Source organism: Pteropus alecto, unplaced genomic scaffold (genome assembly GCF_000325575.1).
Source record: "Pteropus alecto unplaced genomic scaffold, ASM32557v1 scaffold86, whole genome shotgun sequence".
In the NCBI taxonomy this organism is placed as follows: Eukaryota; Metazoa; Chordata; class Mammalia; order Chiroptera; family Pteropodidae; genus Pteropus; species Pteropus alecto.
This window is the reverse complement of record NW_006442109.1, coordinates 15,195,541-15,217,143: the sequence shown is the minus strand read 5'-3', so window position 1 is coordinate 15,217,143 and position 21,603 is coordinate 15,195,541. Positions and strand designations below refer to the sequence as shown.

General features: G+C 34.9%; 1 protein-coding gene and 1 pseudogene across 2 annotated transcripts in view; both read left to right on the top strand.

Moving 5' to 3' along the window:
• Positions 1-61: 61 nt before the first annotated feature.
• MINDY2 (MINDY lysine 48 deubiquitinase 2) overlaps positions 62-21,603 on the top strand; it is a 62,536-nt gene continuing 40,994 nt past the window's right edge. Inside the window, exons 1-3 of one of the 2 annotated variants that reach the window (XM_006920321.3) lie at positions 110-1,022; positions 12,694-12,751; positions 20,330-20,394. In XM_006920321.3, coding sequence (XP_006920383.1) covers positions 180-1,022; positions 12,694-12,751; positions 20,330-20,394 — 966 coding nt within the window. In that variant the 5' untranslated portion in view covers positions 110-179. Of the gene's footprint in view, positions 1,023-12,693; positions 12,752-20,329; positions 20,395-21,603 lie in introns of both variants that reach the window. The other variant, XM_025038840.1, reaches the window with a different exon arrangement.
• LOC112469782 lies at positions 8,714-8,837 on the top strand (annotated as a pseudogene).

Genomic DNA, 21,603 nt, shown 5'->3' with positions numbered 1-21,603 from the left:
TAGAGTTAGCTGACCGCGCGGCGGCGCGCGCGCGCGCTCCTGATGCCCTACCCCGTGACGTGCCTGGCCGAGGCCGCGCAAGGGCGCTGTAGCTGCCAGTGCCGCTGTCATGGCGTCGGAGGCGCTGGCTGAGGAGAACCCGCCGCGGTCTCTTTAGAGCGAGGGGCGGGCGGCTGGGTATGGAGAGCGGCCCCGAGAGCCTGCAGCCGCTAGAACACGGGGTGGCCACTGGGCCAGCGCCAGGGACAGGTTCTCCGCAGGAAGGGCGACAGGAGACCAGGCTCGCCGCTGGAGATGGTCCTGAAGTATGGGCGGCAGAGAGCAGCGGCGGGAATGGGCAGGGGGCGGCGGCTGCCTGGAGGAGCCTCCCGGATTCAGTTTCTCCCGCCAGCTCCTCTCAGGGTCCCGGACCCTGCAGCTCCTTCCCAGGCTTGGATTTGCAGGAGAGCGATTTGGAGAGCCCTGCTGTCCAGAAGGTGCCTCTGAGAGGGCAGCACAAGGTGACCGCCTCCCCGGAGACAGCCGAGGCCAGAGCGGGCCATGGTTTGGGTCCGGCGGGAGACTCGGGCGCCCGTTGGGATCCCGCCGGCACCTGCCGGCCGGAGTTGGCGACCGCGGGTTCCGAGGAGCCCAGCAGCGCCGGCGGCCTCAGCAGCAGCTGCAGCGACCCGAGCCCTCCTGGGGAATCGCCGAGCCTGGACTCCCTAGAGTCGTTCTCTAACCTGCATTCTTTCCCCAGTAGCTCCGAGTTCAATAGTGAGGAAGGAGCTGAGAGTAGGGTCCCCGAGGAGGAGGAGGGCGGCGCGGCAGTGTTGCCCGGGGCTGTGCCTCTGTGCAAGGAGGAGGAGGAGGAGGAGGCAGCTCAGGTGCTGGCGGCCTCCAAGGAACGTTTCCCGGGACAATCTGTCTATCACATCAAGTGGATTCAGTGGAAGGAAGAGAACACACCCATCATCACCCAGAATGAGAATGGACCCTGCCCTTTGCTGGCCATCCTCAATGTTTTGCTTCTGGCCTGGAAGGTACATTCTGCAGCTTTTTATTTCCTGCAGCTTTGGAGAGGGGGAAGACGGGGTGAGGGGGGGAGGTGTGGGGAGGTGAGCTGCTGCATATCTGCTGATGGCTTCCTCCTTGCTTTCCTCATTCATCAGTTCCCTTTTCTTACATGAAATTCATTCTGGGACTCCCTTGGCGAAAGCATATTATACGTATATCAGAATTGCTGGCAACCTCAGGTCTCTCTTGCAGTGTTTAAATAAGAGTTTAACATTCAGTGTGGCTGATACACTGACAAAAAAACTGGGACTTAGAGCATCCTAACCCCATGATTATTTTTAAACAATATTTTCCTATGTTAGTCCTTCTTACTGACTTTATCACATATGCAAAAGAGTGTATATAATAGGGGGAAATGATTTTCAGAAGTTATCATCAATCCGTGTTATCAGAAAACAAGTTCTGATGGTTATGTTTAGTCTATTTTTTACTAATGCTTGCTCCACTTGGGTGTGGATACTTAAGGAAATGGTGATAGCGAAGATGTGGCCCCTTAGACAAATTCCATTTAAGGAAAAGCATTGGTATGAGACCCAGTTATCATAACTTCTTGGTTTTCAAAGATTATGTTTTCATTTTATGCATGATTTTTACTTGCCTCATTTCTTTGGCTTTTCTTAAATAGTTTGGCACTATTACCAGTAACTATGCATCAGAATGTGTAAGGGAGCTCAAATTCTAAGAACTAAAGAAGAAAAGATATATTCAAGGTAAGGGAGAATAAAAGGGAAGTGCCCTTCAAAAGTAATAATATTGAGGACTCAGTGAGTTACCTATAAATGGATTGTCTCATTTAAGCTTGCATTTTTAGGGTACTAAGAAGATATATCTTATAGCACACATTTTATTTTCAAATTGATAATTATGGATAAAATGTTCCCTGGAAAAAAACAACCTGGATTATTCTGACCAGTTAGGAAGAAAATCAAGTAAAGGAAATAGTATTTATTGCATACCTTTGTCTTCCTGTTACTAGAAAGGATTGATGCAAAAGAAATAAGATTCGAAAACTTAACAGTACCTGGTACATACCAGCACACAAATATTTTGAGTGAAGACTGTGCCTGTTCTTAAAGAGCCGTTGAGCTATTTGGGGTTGCAGCATTGACTTATCTGAAATTATTAAAGAACAATGCAAGACAAAACACTATAAATACTAGGTTATAGGAAACAGATATCCCAAAAGGAGAAATTTCAGAGAGCTTCATGGAATTTTTGGGTCTTGAACCCACTTTTAAGGAAAAGTAGATTTTAAAACAACAAGGCAATGGAATTCCTGGGAGAGAGGAGGGTATAAACAAAAGAGAAAAACTAGAATAGTGTGTGTGTGTGTGTGTGTGTGTGTGTGTGTGTGTGTGTGTGTGTGTTGGATGACAGGAGTGGTAAGTTCATATTGGAGAATAATAGAAAATAAAATTGAGATGGTGGAGAAGAGCCATTTGATGAAGGCCATTGAACATCAGACTAAAGAATTAGACTTGATCCTATGGCCAAAGTTCTCATCTTTTTGTGGGAAGGTTATAACTTTCCTTTAGGCTTTTCTTTCTTCTTAGTTTCTACAGAGTACTGCAGAAGTTCAGAGGAAGTAGCAAGTATTGTCGGCTGGAATATCTGGGGATAGATGAACATTAGACTAACTGTTTGAAAGATATAGCTTCAAAGTGAACGATCAAATGTTTGGATTCTCACTATGTGTGAGGTACTAGAAATACAAAGATGAGTAAGATTCAAGTTTGCCCTTATGTAGCTCACTATTAGTGGGAGACAGATATATGAACGATAATTAAGGTGCGATGTGAGAAGTCCTCAATGGAATTACAAAGAAAAGGGTAATTGGGGATGGGATGTGTCGAGAGAAAGCTTCAAAGAATTGGTAACCTATGAAGTGGGTCTGAAGGATGAGTGAGAGAAGACGCGGCAGAGGGAATAGTGTAGTCGAAGATGTTGAAGCAGAAAAAGGTTTGTTCTATTTGGGGACTCCAGTCTTGGTTGGAGTATGGTGGAGGAGGGAAAGGAAATGGCAGTAGCAGCAAATAAAATTGATAGGTGGGGTTAGACTGTGAAATGAGCAGGCTTGCTAATGAATTTGGAGATTATTTTATAAATCTGTGGTTTTTCGCCTTTCTACCTCCATGCTATTGCTGCACACAAAAGTTACTCATCAGTAATCATCAGTGATTGATAGGGAGAAGGATTGAGAGAAACAAGGTCAGATAGAGCGATGTTCTTAAAGTGAGCCAGGGGTTCTAGAGGTCAAAACTATTTTCATAATAATACTAAGATGTTATTTGCTTTTCACTCTCACTCTCTAAAAGTGTCAGTGGAGTTTTCCAGGCTATATGATATGTGATGACGTCATTGCTCTGACAGTTAATTGAATGTGTGCCTGTGTATTTTTATGTGTAAAATTTTTCTCAGTTTTCCTTTTCAATACAGTAAATATTGATAGATGTAACCCACATAGGCAAAAGCTCTTTGGGCTCCTCAATACTTTTTAGGACTGTAGAGGATCCTGAGACCAGAGTAGAGAAATACTATAGTAGAGAAAATTAATAAATAGGAGGGTATGAAGGTAGTTGTCAAATTTCAGAGGACTCATATCTGGGAGTATTTAGACTTTATATGTAGCTGCTAATAGGAAGCCATTATAAATTCCTGGACAGAGGAATGACATGGTGAAAGTGGTCTTTTCGTTTGAGATTAGACTACAGGTAAGATTGTAGGGAGTGTAGCAGGAAGAATGGATGAGGTTAGCTCTTTTGGATGGGGAATTCTTTGCCCCTTCTCTTTACTGTCACAGCCTAAATGATGAATTGATCACTACTTAGATATAGGAAATGAAGGCAGTGACATCACATTTTCTAATGGGCAATGGAGATTACTTGGATCATCAAAAGATAAAGTGTTTTAGATGGGAAAGTTGATGTCAAAGTTTGATTGTGTCAGGTTGGAAATATGTGATAGTGGGACATAAAAATACAAATGTTCATTATTCCTCTAGAAGCATATACTGGGTCTCAGGAAAGAGGTCAAAATTATAGAGAAAAATTGAATTGGGGAAATATTACATAGACATTAAGTATGATAACGATGAGAATAAATAAATTCTCTTAGAGTGGTGAGCAGTGGTTGTCAACTTTTTTCCATCCCAATATATGTGAGGAACTATAAATTGCCTGCATAAACGTCTTCCCTATCCTCACTCTATTTCTCCACTCCCCTTCCTACCCCATTTTCCAGTAGAAACAGAGAAAACAGGAATAAAGGTTAAACTTGGTTGGAGAGAGGGAAATGCTAAGTGTTAAGGGAGAGTTTAAAAGAAATCAGTGTAGGTACAATTTGAGATGTCACTAAGAACTAGAAGTAGGATAATGTCATGATAGTAGTTTGGGAGACAGACTATAATAAAAATAAAATTGATTAGTTATTGTCAAATGCAACAGCATCAAGTAGCTGGTGGAATAGGAAAGATTTTGCCAAAAAGGATAGACATGAGAACAAGGTCGCTGAAAAGTCAGGATAATATGGACTCTTCAGAATAGGTGGTAAAGTTCTCTTCAGAGGAAAGGAAGAACAGTCATTTTCTAAAGTAATGGAATGAATGGAACAAGACAGATTATGTTAAGATAGAGAGGCAGACAGAAATTGAGGCCTGATTTTCCATTTTGGCAGAATAACAGTTGACCTCATCAGTCGTAACTACTAAACTTGTCAGTAATTAAGGAGAGATGTAAAGCATCGAGGGGTTGGTTGGTTTTGTGAGAATAGTACAATATATTTTAAAGAAATTCTAATGTCATTGGACAATGTACCTAAGAATCTAAGGCATAAATAGAAAGTAATAAGTAGCAATGGATAAGTTAGGGTAGTCTTTAAAAACTTTTGGTGTATCAATTTTGCTTTGTTTTTGTCCCCACCCCTATCCCCCCACCCCCCACGCCCAGTAGTTCTCTTATACCTAGAAATAGGGACAGGAAGAATGGCTAGTTAGGGTTATCAGGGATTGGGCTTTTCAAGGGTTGATTCATGAAGAGTCAATGGAATTAGAGTTGAAAGTGAAATAGTTGATCGTCTCTCCTGGGGAGATGAAGTAATAAGAAAATAAACTGAACATATTGGGAGGATATGAGTGATTTAAAGGTAGCAAATGCCATAGTTCTTCATGAGAGATGACAGTTAAAATTATTGAACAGGGTAAGTACTGAGTTGGAAATCTTGGAGTTTTAATTAAAAAGTGTTGGGTTTGGACTGATGGAGAGTAGGAAGGTGATCATAATCTGTAGAATAATTTAACTGTGATAATCCAACAAATCAAGAAAGAAGAAAATCTATTCACTAAATTTAATTCAAGTTCAAATTTCTAAATCTATTTAACTGACACCAGGTAAATTTATGTCTTGGAATACATTTTCAATTTGCTTCTTTACTTTAGACTATTATTTGGTGTTTTTTAATAGTTTTTCTTTTATCTTTCATTTTATCTATCAACAACGGCCATTAATAAGTATATTTGAGAACTATAACCCATTTAATTAAATAATCTATGAAATTTAGTTTCTGATGATATTGGCCTTATAAATGTTGAAGCTGCACTCTGGAAGGAAGTTCATTATGCTGTTATTTTTCTACTTTTACATATTATTTAAATTTTATGTTATGAAATATTTTTGAAAGTTTTTACTTTAATATTTTTATGTTTATGAAGGTATTAATTTAATAATAGAAGTAGTCTCTGCTTTGTCATACTTTTGTTTTCTTATAGAAATAATGTTATTGATTCTGAGGCCTACACATTAAAAAAAACATATATGTTATACTGTACATTGTGATAGAGGATATATAGTATTGTAATATCTAATCATTATGTATCTAATCATTATGTAGCATTTTAGTAGAAGAATGAACACACTGTTCTGATTTAAGATGCTGGAAGCACATCTCTCCTCCTTAGCCCTTTTAGGTAGGAAATTCTTTTCACCTTTCTTTGCTTAGTGAGAGCTGAGACCATCTCCCACTTCAAGTCAAGGGAGGAACACAAGGGTTCTGAAGCAAGATTTTTACATTAAACTGGTTTCTTCAGACGTTAAACCTAGAAACTATAAAGTAAGGATTAATACCTTCTAATCTGTGAAAAAAACAAAAACAAAGACCTTATGGTTAAAAAAAAGAACAAAGATTCCCCTTCTAAAAAAAAAAAAAGAAAAACAATAGCAAAGTGAGCAAAAAGCCATTAACAGAAAATTCAAAGAAGTTCAGATAGACATATATTCTGTCTCATTATCACCTACAGAGTGAGGTATCATGAGGATGAGCCTCATGCCAGCAGTGAGTTTTTGCTCTAGTTCTCCCTCTGTCCTTGATTACTCTTCTTTTCTCATACACCTTTTCATAGATACCTCTTGCTTCTGAATAGGTTTTGCTTTTTTTTTTTTTTTTTTTATTTCATAACCTATAGAAACATTGCAATCACAAGTTTTCTCATATTCCCCTTTTCCTAAAGTAGACAGAAAGCTCTTTTGAGGTTTTCAATGGTGTTTATTATAAAAATGGAAAAACAGATGGTGAGCCAAAGATTCCATTTTAGCCTCTGCCCACCCTATTTTTTAATATAGATCCTGTCAGAAGAGATTAAAAGCTTCACACAGTGATGGAGTTTTATTTACACGATAGGTGCAAGTAACACTTTATAGACTTTCACTTCTAGTCTCTTCTAAGAATTAGGATTGATGTAGTATCTGATTTGTGAGATAAAGTGGAGTAGGGCTGATGATGGTATGAATACTGCCACTGGATGATTGTCCTGTTAGCTATCTGTTTATTTTCTCCTCTCCTCTCGCTATGGAGTAGTCCTTCAGTGGAAAACCTTCCCATTCCTCATCCAACCTTGTCTGTATTAAGTCCCAAATGAAGGACATTTGAGCACAGGTGGTACCGGTAATCATAGCGCTTTGAATAATAATGATAAGTACTCAATTATTTTTATATCTAGGTATTATGGTAAGTATTTTACATGTATTATATACATTTTTTAATTTTCTCAGCCACATCATGAAATCCATAGATGTTGTTCCTGTTTTACATATATATAAAATTGAGGTGCATAGAGTTTAAATAACTTGCCCAGAGAAGATTATCACCCACTCCAGAACCTGAACTCTTACTTGGGATATTTGGTTGGGAAGTTAAAATTCAAGATACCAGTAAGCCTGTGGACAATAAGTCTAACACAAAGCAGGGTAGAGGAGCCAGCGATAAGTCAGAGAAGCAGAAATAGACTTCATGATTCCTTAGAACCGGGATCCCCAACCCCAGGGCCACGGGCTAGTGAGGAACTGGGCCGCACAGCAGGAAGTGAGTGACGGGCAAGCAAGGGAAGCTTCATCTATATTTGCAGCCGTTCTCCAGGGCTAGCATAACTGACTCAGCTCCACCTCAGATCATCAGGTATTAGATTCTCATAGGAGCTCCAGTCCCTGGTGCCAAATGGTCGGAGACTGCTGCCTTAGAACAAATTCTAGGGATCTGGTACTAGCTGTTCTTTATACAGACTCCTTCCATTTTTAGGCCCCTATGCTTTATCCTATTATCTGACACTTCTAATTATCTGACACTTCTAATTTCAGAGTCTTTCTTGGGGTCTGTGGTGAATGATCTTGCTTTTCCCATCGTAGTTTATTAAATACGATATTTTCAATCATTAGTAGTTATCTCTACAACCACTACTCTAGTTCAGGCTACCTTCATCTCTCACCTGGACTATTTCAGTAGCCTTGTAACTAGTCTCCGACCATTTGGCACCATCTATCTTTTAAGCAATTACTGTTAAAGTTTCACAATCAGCTTTTTTGGGGGTGATGAGTGGAGAATTTTCAGCATGGTAAGTTTGCTGAGCTTAACTATAAGTCCAGTGAATTTTGAACTGAAGATCTCTTACTAGTAAATCTTCTATTGGTAAATTTCACTGTAACAATATTCTTCATTGCACCAAAACCCTTTAAATTGCATATAAAATAGGACATTCTTGAAAATCTAATATGTATGAATATATCTGCAGATTCTGATGGTTTTAAGTAGTTTTAAATAGGCATCATATTACTCTGATGATGGAGTCTGAATTATGATAAGTTGATGGTGAAAGTGTTTCAAATTGGCATTTTTAAGTTGAAGGTTGTCTCATAAAATTTTCCTGATTTGAAATACTGATGACAAGTAGAAAGTCAGTTAGATTTACTAAAAATCTAAATTTTAGTCTTTTAAGTACAGTAATTATTCTTCATAATAAATTAGTATTACATATAAGAAATTAAAATATATAACATGATGTAAAATAACTTGTAATACATAAGTTTATTTGCTGTAGCCAAAATTAAAGGTATGTTGAAAGGATCCTTAAGTTTTTTAGTCTGTATTTTGAAAACTACATTTCTTCCCTTCGATTCTCATTAATAATACTTCTAATATTTTCAAAAACATAATTTCTTTACAATCACAACTAAAAATATCATGAATGATATGATTTACTGCATATTCAAAATTAGTAAAATTTGAACCAAAAATAAATTGCATTATTTACTTGGTCTATCTTGCCATAATGCAAAAGTAGACTGCAGCATAGGAATCAAATATTTCATGTACAAATTAAAAATAGTTGTCTTCTGTCTACGGCCATGCCGCCCTGAACATGCCTGATTCAGTCTTGTCTGATCTCGGAAGCTAAGCAGGGTTGGGCCTGGTTAGTACTTGGATGGGAGAGCACCTATGAAGATCTGGTGCTGTAGGTGTTTTGAAAAAAAAAAAAATGGTTGTTTCCTGAGTTCCAACTCAATTTTTTGTTTGAATGTCAAACTTCACAGTTCTGAGCAGTTAACATCTTCTACAAAGTTATCTTCTCTTACCAAATTTCTTATTTTTATTGATTGTATGAATCTTGATTTTTAGAGTTTCTTGAGCCTTAGAGGCAACTTCGATTATTCTTTCTCCCTTATCCTCCACTTTTCATTGGTCACAAAATTTGGTCAATTCTTCATTTAAAATATATTTCAGATGATGTTTTTTATAAGATTTCATTGCAAGAAAGGGTTTTGCTGTGTTTAAAAATCTTTGAATAGTGGTATAATGAAAAGAGTAATTGACTTAGGAGTCAGATCTCAATTCACACCACAGATCTCAATTTACACCAGTTGGACAAATTAACTTTTTAATGCCTTTGTTTATTCTTTGAATGAAGGTAATAATGCCTGCTTCATACGATTGTTGTGGATTAAAGGTAACATGCAAATTGAATGGCAATTAGTATAAATTCAACACATTTAATTTTTTCCCCTGGATTTCCTAAAGAGCGGAGACTGGCAAATACTTAATTTTTTATCTCCTTAAGTATTTTTCTAACTTTAAAGAAGTGTTAGAATTCAAACTGTATTTCTTCAGTACTTATTAATTGGTATTCTAATGAAACATTTAATAATGTTTTTTGGCTGGTTATTTCTGTACTTGCCATCACCTATATAAAATGCTTATTTCTTAGTTATTTCTGGGTCCTCTGCATTTCTCTATCCCCTCAGAATATAAAATAGGTATCAGAATCTTGGCATATCACTTTTGGGATGTTTTATATTCCTGTTTAAGATTTTATTACTTTAAACAGAAGGTTTTGTTGTTTTTATTTTTGGTCTCACTTAAGTCTATTCCAAAATACACTTCACTCTTTAAATGACTAAGAATTACAGAATAATTGGGCTGAATTAATGAGGTTTTATCCTATAGTTGAATATTTGAAGTTGGAGTGGCTATTTCCTTTTGTTAATTTAAATATTCTTGCTGTGCTTATTATTAATTTTGCTCAGGAAATCTAGTTAATACAATAATGTTATTTAGGGTAGGACATACCTTATTTTCCTAGAGAATCAAATCTTCATTTTGTCTGGACTCTTGGATCTATGTGTTAATTTGGCAGGCTTTGCTCAAATTTGAGGAAGACTATTTAAACTACTTAAGAGTACCTTCCAAGTACTCAATATATACATTATTCTCACTACTTATAAATATTACAGATTATTATTAAAAGAAGACCACTTGAGAACCTAGGTCATACTTTATTTTCTTTTTTTACTTGTAAAATTTAAAATTTAGAGATTCAGACAATGCCACAATTGTTAATTATGTATTCTTAGCTGGCTATCCCATAACCTGTTTCTCTTTAATACAATCTAAAGAGACAAAAGAGTGACAGTCTTAGGATCATTATCAAAACCTTTGGCACTTGCTTATAAGTAATGGTGGTAGAGGAAAACAAAGAGAAGCAATGTTTCAGGAAGATCGTTTTATGGTTTAAAAAAGTTAAGATGTTGATGGCTCCAGAGTGTTAGTGAGAGACAGGCATTTTTCTTCACTATTATACTCTTTTGTCCCTAGTTTTAATGAACACCCAGAATGTCTTATTGGCCAAGATTCAGGAAATGAATATACCTCTGAGTATGCTTGTGAATAAGTCTGTTAAAATAGTTATGTGTTTATTGTCCCACTTCTAAAATCAATATAGAGATTGTCATTTCCTGTTTCAAATATTTGAAGGAACACATGGTAGGCAGTTATTATTCAGAAATATCAAGGCTAAACCTTGAAATTATGTGTTTGTCAAAATCTAAGATTGTATAATGTATTTCCCAAATATATATACTTGTTAGTGCCTTGTTTTCTTATCTTGATAATTTTATGGTAGGATTACTACATTAACCAAAGCAGAGAATAAGGTATTTGTTTATGGAATTTTTTAGTGAATATATTTCGGTCTTGAATCTGTCTGGTATAAAAGAACATATAGGTCTTATTTTATGTAAGAATCATTGCTAGGTATTAATGGGACTTTCAAATTGGTCTGACAGTTGTGCAGAATATAAACATTCACAATGAACATAAACTACTTGTTTAAATATCAGACCTTCAAAGCAATACTGAAGCACTTTGATAAAACATAACAGTTAAAATCATGTAAAGCTGGGAGCAGCAAACTTTTCCTGTTAAGGACCAGACAGTAAGTATTTCAGGCTTTTTGGGCCATATGGTCTCTGTTGCAAAGATTCAACTCTGCTACTGTTGTGTAAAAGCAGCCAGACAATACATAAGCAAATGAGAGTGACTGTGTTTTGATAAAACTTTATTTAGAAAAAACAGGCAGGGGACCATAATTTGTCAATGAGTTTCAATTTAAAAATATACCATATATGGGAACTCTCTGTACTTTCTGCTCAATTTTTCTGTAAACCTAAAACTACTAAAAAATAGTCTATTACATGTCATAGAAAATAAAAGTAATTAGAATCAAGTAATGATCAAAACCTCCTTGGAATCTCTTGGTTTTCATTGAGTAATAAATCCACTGGATGTCTAAATCCTAATCATCAACTGTCATGTATGTTCTCAGAGGGTCTCACACTTCTGTGTTAACAGAGATCTGTTTTAGAACTTATTCTATTCATTTATTAAAACAAACAAAAAAATTGTGACATGCTCTTACCACGTTTGGTAACATAAACACCCAGAGCACCTTTTTCAACTTGGGGGAATTGTTAGAGAAATTGCTGATATAAATCATTTACTTGGTTGAACAGAAAATAATTACTGAAGAATTTAAAATTGTTACTATTCTATCATTAATATATTAACTGTTTAAATTTCCATCTTACTCTGAATATACCAAAGTATGTTTTTGAATAAGTTAGTTAAAATATTTACAGTCATTAGCTATAATATCCATGTAAGTCATCTGCCAATTCATTTGAAAAATTGGGACTAATGTGTTACAGCTGAATTAATTTTAGAAACTTAAACATGACTGTAATTTATATATCTACTTTTAACATTTTTATTGTGCAATATAATACAGAAAAGTACATAAAACAGAAATGTCCAGTTTAACAAGTTATTTAAAGCAAACATTAGCAGAACTACCATGTAAGTCAAGAACTAGAGCATTGCCAGCACCTCGGAAGCTTCTTATATGCTCCTTTCCAACTATAACTTCTTTTCTTATCCCTAGGGCTAAACATAATTCTGATTTTTATAGTATCCATTTCCTTACATTTCTTTATAGTTTTATACCAAGCATGCAGCTCTCTACAATATTTCCTGTTTTAAAACTTTACAGGTGGAATCATAAAGTATGAATTTTTCAGTATGTAGCCATTTTAGCCATTCAACAATAGAAAATGGCTGAGGTAAACTGAAGTAATGGGATATTGAGCTGTGTTCAAGCCTATCTTCAGTAAAACTCTTCGACGGGTGACCTGTCACAACATTTAGGTGCCTCTTCCTGCCCTTTACCTGCACTTCTGTCATGCAGGACACTGTTGCAGGTGCCTAGTGACAGCCATGGTGGGTGGTGAAAAGCAGATCCTTAGCCTTTGAAAACAGATTTCTCAGTGTCTCTATGAGACCTTATATTGTTCTGCAAATTTTATGGCGATAGGATTAACTTTGTTATATTTTATAAAGATCATTATAAAGATTTTAATAATGTAAATGTTAATGTATACATGTAGTAGATACACATATATACATACATACTTGTGTTTCTTATAGAAGAAACACTTTAATCTCCTAAAACATTTGATTTTATAGAAAAAATACTTTGTTTTTCAGGTGAAACTTCCACCGATGATGGAAATCATAACTGCTGAACAGCTGATGGAATATTTAGGTTAGTGTTGAAAAGTGGATGATTTTATATCTCTTTCAAAATAAAAGTTTTCAAAGCTAATATATTACCAAATTTCACCTTCTTGAAGTGCTATTATATAATTTATTTTAAAGTTATAATTTTTAATCTCAATTAAAATTTTTTATTGGTATGTTACTGTTCTTGGATGTTAAAGCCTTCTTTCTGACCAGGATTAAAATTCTGTAATATAAATAAGGAGACTGAATGCCATCTAGAAAACAACAAGATACATATTAATTCTAATAAATTGCAAAATGAGAAATGGCACAGAAACTCTGACATTGCATGTAGAAAGTGTTAAAAAATGCGGAGCAGAATTAAAGACCCAGGAGGTGATTTAGAGCAGTGCTGCCCAGAGTATGTATGACTCATGGACCTATGCCAGTCTATGAAATGTTAGCTACTAGTCTTCAGTGAGATAGGGGCTTGTACTGGAATGTAAAACATTTACATTAGTAAACTGTTTAGTTTACCTGAAATTTTTTCATAGCAAATTTTTTTGATGAAGGAAGCAGTGTATTGAATTGCATTCTTATGCAAATTTCTAATTTCAAAACAAACCAGTAATACACAGTTTGCAGACCAGCTGTACTGAGTAGAATTTCTTTACAGAGCAGGAAATTGTATATTACACTGAGGTCTTTTACAATTTAATGAATAAAAATTTGTATATATATATATTTATACGGTTACCTAATAGGAAATCTTAATCCATGTTCTCACAATATTTTTAGGAATTAAATTTTTATTTTTTTAAAAAATTGTCAGCTGATTAGTTTGTCTGCACCATTCCAGACAACTAGCTAACTGGTTTTTTTTGTGAAATGTAGGCTTAGTGAAGTGATTGAGACTGCAGCTTTTGGAAGACCCTTTTCTTTATATAATTAATATCATTTAATCCCATTTACTGGCTAGATTATTTTGAGTACCTAGATATGTAGAAGTAGAATTTCTGTTTATACCTCTTTTAGTCTAGCTTAGTGATTCTCAGACTTTGTGATTTTAAATTTCATTTCATGAAAAGGCTGAAATATGTTTGGTGCTTTGGAGGAACAGCTAGTATAACAGCCAAGGAGAGTGTGAAGTGGAAGTAGTAAGAGATATTAGAGAGATAATGGGGTCAGATCATATAGGGCCCTGTAGGCTATTACAGCAACTTTGACTTTTGCTGGAAGTGAGTTGGGAAGCCATTAGAAGATTTTAAACAGAGAAGTGACATGATTTGACTTTAAGTTTAACAAGAATTCTCTGGCTCTTATGTTGAAAATAGAACTTAGATGGGGTTAAGGACAGAAGCAGGGAGATCAGGAAGCTATTACAACTGACAAAAGTTTGTGGTGACTTCAAACAGAGTAATAGAGTGGAGATTGTAAAATGTGGTCAGATTCTGGATATAGAGCTGACAAAATTTGCTGATCGGTTGAATGTGGAGTGAGATGAGCGAAATCAAGGGTGACTCCATGGTTTTTGGCTAAAACAGCTGGAAGGATGGAGTTAACATTAACTGAAACAGGAAAAAGTGGAAGGAAAATGTTTCAGGAGAAATATCAGAATTTTGGTTTTGAGATGTTTATTGGTATCCAAGTGGAAATATCAGGAAGGCAGTTGGATATAAAAATCTAAAGTTCAGAGGGAAGGTCTAGATCAGTGCTATACAATGAACTTTCTGTGATGATAGAAACGTTCTATAATGTGCTTTCCAATTTGGTAGCTACTAGCTACATGTGGCTCTTGCACTCTTAAAATACAGCTAATGTGACTGAGGAGATGAATATTAAATTTAACTAAATTTATATCCCCACATGTTGCTACTGGCTAATGTATTGGACAGTACAGATCTAGCCTATAAATCTACATTTAGGAGCAGGAAACATGGCAGGTGAGTTAGACTAAGTGAGATCATGAAGAGAATGAATGTAAATAGAGAAGAGAAGAGATCAAGGACTGAGTCTGGAACATGCTAATGATTAAAAGTTGGAGAAGAAGGAGGAACAGGCATGCTCAGCCAGGTAGAAGAAAAACAGGAGCCTGATTTCCTAGAATCCAAATGAAGAAGAGTTTCAATGAAGAGTGTGAAATTAACTGAATTAAATGTTGCTAATAGTTCAAACAAGATGACGACTTAAAAATTGACCATTTCTTGAGCCATAAGGTGGTCATTGGGAACCTTTCCAAGTACATGAGATGAAAACCTGACTGGAGTGGGTACTAGAGAAAATTGGAAGTCTTCATACGTAGCCAGTAGGAATGTAACATAATGCAGGCACTTTAGAAAAATTTGTCAGTTCCTTAAAAAGTTAAACATAGAATATAACCCTACAGTTTTACCTACAAAAAGTAAAAACACATTCACACAAAAACTTATCCAAGAATGTTTATAGCAGCATTATTCATAATAGCCAAAAAATGGGAACCCATATGTCTATCAATTGGTGAATGGATAAAGAAAATGTGGTATATTTCTACAATAAAATATTATTCAGCCATAAATAGGAATGGATAAACCTTAAAGACGTCATGCTGTCAAAGAAGCCAAGTCACAAAAGACCACATTTTGTATGATTCCATATATATGAAATACCTGAGACAAAGAGTAGATTACTTGTTGCTTAGGACTGGGAGAGTTATAGGAGGAAAACAGGGATTGACTGCTATTGAGTACAGAATTTCTTTTAGGGAGTGATAAAAATTTTCTAAAATTAGATCGCGGTGATGATTTCACAATCTTGTTAATATACTTTTAAAAACAAATTGTACACTTAAATGGGTTACTTGTATGCTTTATGAATTATCTCAATACAGCTGTTTTTAAAAAGGAAATTGGTGGAAAAGAACTGGAATACTTTGAACAAATAGAAGAATTAGTCTAGGTAGAGATAGTTCATCCATAGAAATAGGAGAAAAGACAGACTATATTAAAAATAGATGCAGGTAGATGGGGAGATGTGGTTGTGGTAGCTTGTAGAAGCTATTTTGAGTGCTTTTATTTTCTCGATGAAGTAGGAAACCAGGTCATCAGCTGAGGGAGGCTGAAGGAGGAAATGTTGAAGATGAGAGGGAAGGTATAACATAGTTGCCTAGAAGAGTGGAGCAGTGAATGGGAAGATGCGATATGATTCCTGGGCATTACCTCTGAAGTTAGTGAGACCAGCCAGCATGGTGGTATGATTTCTCCAGTTATATTCAGCTCCATGAATATAGGCCTGAATAGTGAGGGAGCAGGATTTAACCAGAGCTGGGTTTTTGCAAGTGAGTATATTGCAGTAAGTCTAGGGAATTGAGGGTGCGTGTAGAGAGTGATTATAATGATGGGCCATAGAATTTAAGTTGCATAAAGAAAAAATGAGTATATTAATATGTTGAAGGAAAATGTGCTGGAATTAATGGCCAATCCTGCCAGGACAAATTATTTAATTTTCTAAGCTATTTGAATTTTCTCCTCTTGAGATTCTCCAGTTCTCCGGAAGAACCAGAGATGCATTATTGATACTTCCAAATAATTTGCCCACAGTATATGCTCAGTAAATATTTGCTAGAAAAAAAGGAAAAGGGCAGGGGAACAAGTAGTGGTGAAGGAGAAGGGTATACTTTTGAGTATATGATGAGTCTTTCAGCCTTTAAATCACCTAAGAAGGTACCCAGATGAAGACAGCACATTATCTAACCTCTCTGAGCTTTGGTTTCCTCATCTGTCAAATGAAGCAGTCTTACAATTTGTGATGCTTTTATTTCAAACTCCAGTCTTGTCCTTTTGTACTGTTAGCACCGCCACACTTACACCTTCTGGCTCTGCTCATGGGTCTCTGCCACTAAACTGTATCCACAGTTATGGGGACTGACAGCGAAAGAGTTCATTTGGTCTCAGAAGGTGTGCAGAAAAAAGCAAGTAGAGTGGTGTTAATAGTCATCATGGAGGTTTGGTATGTTAAATTTATCTGTTAGCTAGCGAAGCCTGGAGGAAGCAGGACACAGGCTAGAAAATTTTAATGGGGAAAAAGAAAAATTGATGAAATATCTAGGTCTAGGGTAGCGAAAGAGGTTCGGAAATCCTGGATGAGGGGACTCAGCTACTAGGGGCAGCATGAAAGTAACATAATCCTAATGGGAGATGGGGGAGAAACGAGCAAGAGTGATATGAGAAAAGAGATTCTGAAGAATTTTCCTCACCAAAAGTAAACTTTATTCAGGACTAATCCTGCCAGGACAAATTGTTTAATTTTCTAAATTATTTGAATTTTCTCCTCTTGAGATTACTCCAGTTCTCTAGAGGAACCAGAGTTAATAAGCAAAAGTAGAAAGATTATAAGAGAAACTATTAATTGCTTTTCTAGCACTTAGCTGAGGAACCTCAAAGAATGAGAAATTTGGCAAAGGTTAGAGAAGGATTGAATTTTAATTTGGAAATTTTTGTCACTAGAGTAGTAGAGTAGTGCCATACATGGACAAGGCTTGTTGGGGGCTTTGGCATAAAGAAAGGAGCAAGACAGGCTAGGATACCTAGGACGTGCTAGGATGTCTAATAAAATAAGGTGGGGAAGAAGTGTAGGTGGAAGGCAGAAAATGGGTAGGAAGATAATGTAAAAAAGTGTAACACAAATTGGAACTTATACTATAACTTTACTCATCCAAACTTGTTTGTCTGATGATTAGACTAATAGTATTACAGTAAGGAAAATAGCTTTTGGGATGGTGGTGGTGTCTGACTTTTTAAAAGATAATTTATTTTATCTTTTGAGTATAAAAACTATATAGGGAGGTCGGTGTTGAAGCATTTTGATTTTGTCCATAGTTGACCTTGTCTCCTCTTTTTTCCGAATGCTCACCTGGGTTAAGCTAACTACTGCCAAACCCTCTCTTCCATTTTTCTGCCTAACGAAGCAATCAGGTTTTTGTTTCTTGATTTCTGTTTGTCTGAAATATTCCACTATTAGCAAAATCATATGAATTCTTTCTTTGGAATTCTTTCTTCGTATACTAATACTTCACAACATGATTTATTGCAAACTATTATTTCCTCTCCCTTCCAAATTACCCTACATACCAGTTATCTTTTGAAAGCATCAATTTCATCCTGCTCTTGTCTACTTAAAAACATAAAGATCCCTTGTGATCTTTCATAAGTAGCTATATTATTTTTGATTGTCTATAATCTGATTAAGTTTACTTGTCCAGCCATATTTCTCACCACTCTGCATCTTATATCTTACATGTAAACCTTCTTATGAGCTATCCATATGAAATGATGTTTCTTAATATGTACTTTTTCTATTACTCTTTCTCCCTCAAAGAATGCTTTTTTCTTCATTGCCTTGTCAAGTTCTGCCCTTTTCTGAATCCAGTTTAGATACTACCCCCTCCAAAATATATGTCTAAGCGCTACAGGCTTTATCAATATCTCTTTTCAAAATTATTTGATACTTAAGGCATTTATTACATTTTTACTATATTATGCTTTATCATCTTATGCAGTTTCCTTTTGTTCTTTGCTCAACCAAATTATTGCTTTTTTAAAAGAACCATTCATTTCCTAATATTTGGTTTAACCCACTACTAAACACATAATAGACTCTCAATAAATAATTATTGATTGAAATAGTATTGTTGACCAATTACAGATAATAAAGGTTAGGTAAGCTAGACAAAATAGCACTCTTAAGAGACTTATTTGGGTATCTAAAACTGAAAGATGCTCCTTTAGAAACTCAAATTCAGCCCTTTAAAAATATCTGATTCTTTTGTTCAATGAAATATAGGATACAAGTATAGCAATTATATTCTCAATTATTTAAATACATAATACGTAGAATTTACTCAAACCATAGTTTTCAGTTAAATGTATCAAAACCTCAATACATATATTAAAAAATATGTACATGACACACGATGTGCCATATAGAATAAGGACTCAAAAATATTCATTAAATAGACTTGCTTGTATATTTCTATAAATTAATTTAGAGCTTTTGGAGTTATTGTACCTATGCAGAATAAAATGTTTACTAGTTAGGTTTGTTATCTTAAAGTTCTAATTAAAAGTACAAATAATAATATATTGATGTTCACAGGAGTTCTTTTACCAGAGTTGTAAAGCTTAAGAGAATACTTGATGTATTCTTTAGAAGTTTATTTTGAATTAGAAAATAAAGGTTATAAATAATTTTGTCAACTTGTTAGTGATTTGGGAGGCTGAGTGAGAAGTTAGTTTTATATATAACTGTATCTCAAAATAAATTCCGGATAAATTAAATATTTAATTATTAAAAAAGACAAACAAATATACATGAAGAATACATATGTGAATGTTTATATAGTTTTAAGAGATGAAGATCTTTCTAAACATGACATCCAACCCAGAAGCTGTAATAGAATAATTTGACTGTATTAAAATTAAATATTTCTGCATCACAAAAAGTAGACAAAAAAACATCACCATAAAGTTAGAGAAGCCCATGTGAGGAAAAAATATTTTCAACACTTATAACAAACAGTAAATGTTCTAATTCCTCTAATTGAAAAGGAGCTTTTACAGTTCAATAAGAAGAAATAATACTTCTATAAGCAAGCAATTCAAAGGAAAGAAGTGTATATAGTTAATTAAAAAGACAAAACAGATAAAGATGTACTTAAGGTATTAAAATTGAGCTACATATGTTTAAAAGGTACCACATATACTAAAAGTAATACATATATTAAAAATGTGTATATAAAAAGACATCGTTTTTTTACATGCTAAAAGATTTTGTTTACTTCTCAGAATAACATTTAGAAGACTGATAAACCCGTTCTTAGAAAGATATTAGGATAATAGTTATATTATGAATAGCAGTGAAACTTGATACAGTCTTTTAGAGCTTTATTATAGTGACATGGAAAGATGCTCAAATATATTATAAAATAGAAGAAAAAGTTCAAAAGCATTAGACTATGTACATTGAAAAAAATATGTGAGACTAGCAGACAGCATCAGTTTTCCTTGAATAGAATTGGGGGTGGTTAATTTTATATATCACTCATTGCTATAATTTATAATTAAAATCTATTACCTTTGTCCATTAAAAAAAAGAAATCCTACCATTTGCAACAACATGGATGGACCTAGAGGTTATTATGCTGAGTGAAATAAGTCAGACAGAGAAAGATAAATACCATATGATTTCACTTATATGTGGAATCTAAGAAACAAAAAGCATAAACTAATCAAAAACAGACACAAATATAGAAGACAATCTGGTGACAGACAATGAGGAGGGGGCGTTGGGGGACCGGGAGAATGGGGTGAAGGGTTAAAGAAGTACAAATTAGTAGTTGATAGATGGTCACGAGGATGAGGAATATGGCATAGGGAATGCAGTTAGCATTAATATATTAGCTAGGTAGAAAACCAGAGGAGAGAAGGAGCAATTAGGGGGATCATTTTATAAACTATATAAATGTCTAACCAATGTATTGTATGCTTGAAACTAATTAAAATAAATAAACATTTTAAAAAATCTATTACCTTTGTAATCAGAAAAAAATAACATTTTAAAAAGATAACTTTACAATTTCTTTTTACAGGAGATTACATGCTTGATGCAAAGCCAAAAGAAATTTCAGAAATTCAACGTTTAAACTATGAGCAGGTAATAGGAATAATTTTTTGTCACATTAAAATATGTAATTTTTAACCAATGGATGTATGTATTCATGGGTCTCTATCAGTGGCTGCTCTCAGTTTTATATGAATATACATGCTATATAGAATGAAGCATAGATATCATTCTACAGGACTATGTAGAATGATAACCTGGTATTTTCCTGGTAAAATTGACTTTCAAGTGATTTTGTCATTGATTCATTTTTCCTCATTTTAGTTATTTTTATTTTATAATTAAGTTATGTTTAGGAGAAAGTCGAGCAAATTATTTCTAGGATATATCATTAGAACAGTTAGGACTCTGCTGTTTCGTAGTTTCACTGTGTCCACATTTCTTAGTGTGTTCTTCAGAGATTCTGTTCTGTAATATAGGAGGGATTACTAGGCTCAAAATGATCAGAGCTGGAAGAACGCAAGCAGAGCATCCTTTTCTTCAGTGTTCTTCCTTTAACAGTAGAAGGCAAGAAGAAATCAGGTACTTATAGTGGAAGGAAGTCTCAACCAGAGAAGAAATAGACATCATTGGAACCTTTATATTTACTTTCAAAGCTTTTTTATATACTTTTACTAATATCAATTTCCAAAAAGGGAGCAAAACTCATTTCAAAATTTCAAAATTTCTTGAATTTAAATGTCTAAATAATCTAGTCCTAATAGAATAGAAAAGCTAACATGTTGCATTGCATCACTGTGTAAGGTAAGAAATCTGTATCTAAAGCCAAATTGATACGCTAAATCGTTTACATTCTATTGAAATTTGTAGCTTAAAGCAATGATTTCTAAAGATTTTTTGCAATAGAAACCTCTTTTCAAATAAAATCTTATGATAACCTCCAATATATAAAACCAGTAAATGATATTTTATAAGTATAAGATGATACAGTTCAATTTCTATTATTTATCAAATTTATGTCATTTCTTACTGAAATCAGTGAGGCTGTTTTGATTAATATGAAAACTTGAAATTAGAAATTATGGATGATAGTTGTAATTTCAACTCAATCTCAAAATTCACTTTACTTCTGTTGCACAGTCTTGAGAAAATCTAAATATCAGCATTTTGTTTGTTTCAAGTCCATCTTGCAGTCTCAGGATACGCTTCCATTAAGGTGATGTAATCTTGAAAAATGGTTGAAAGTAAAATTCTGTTTCAAAGTTGAAACAAACAATATCTAACAACTGCTTGCATTTCTTA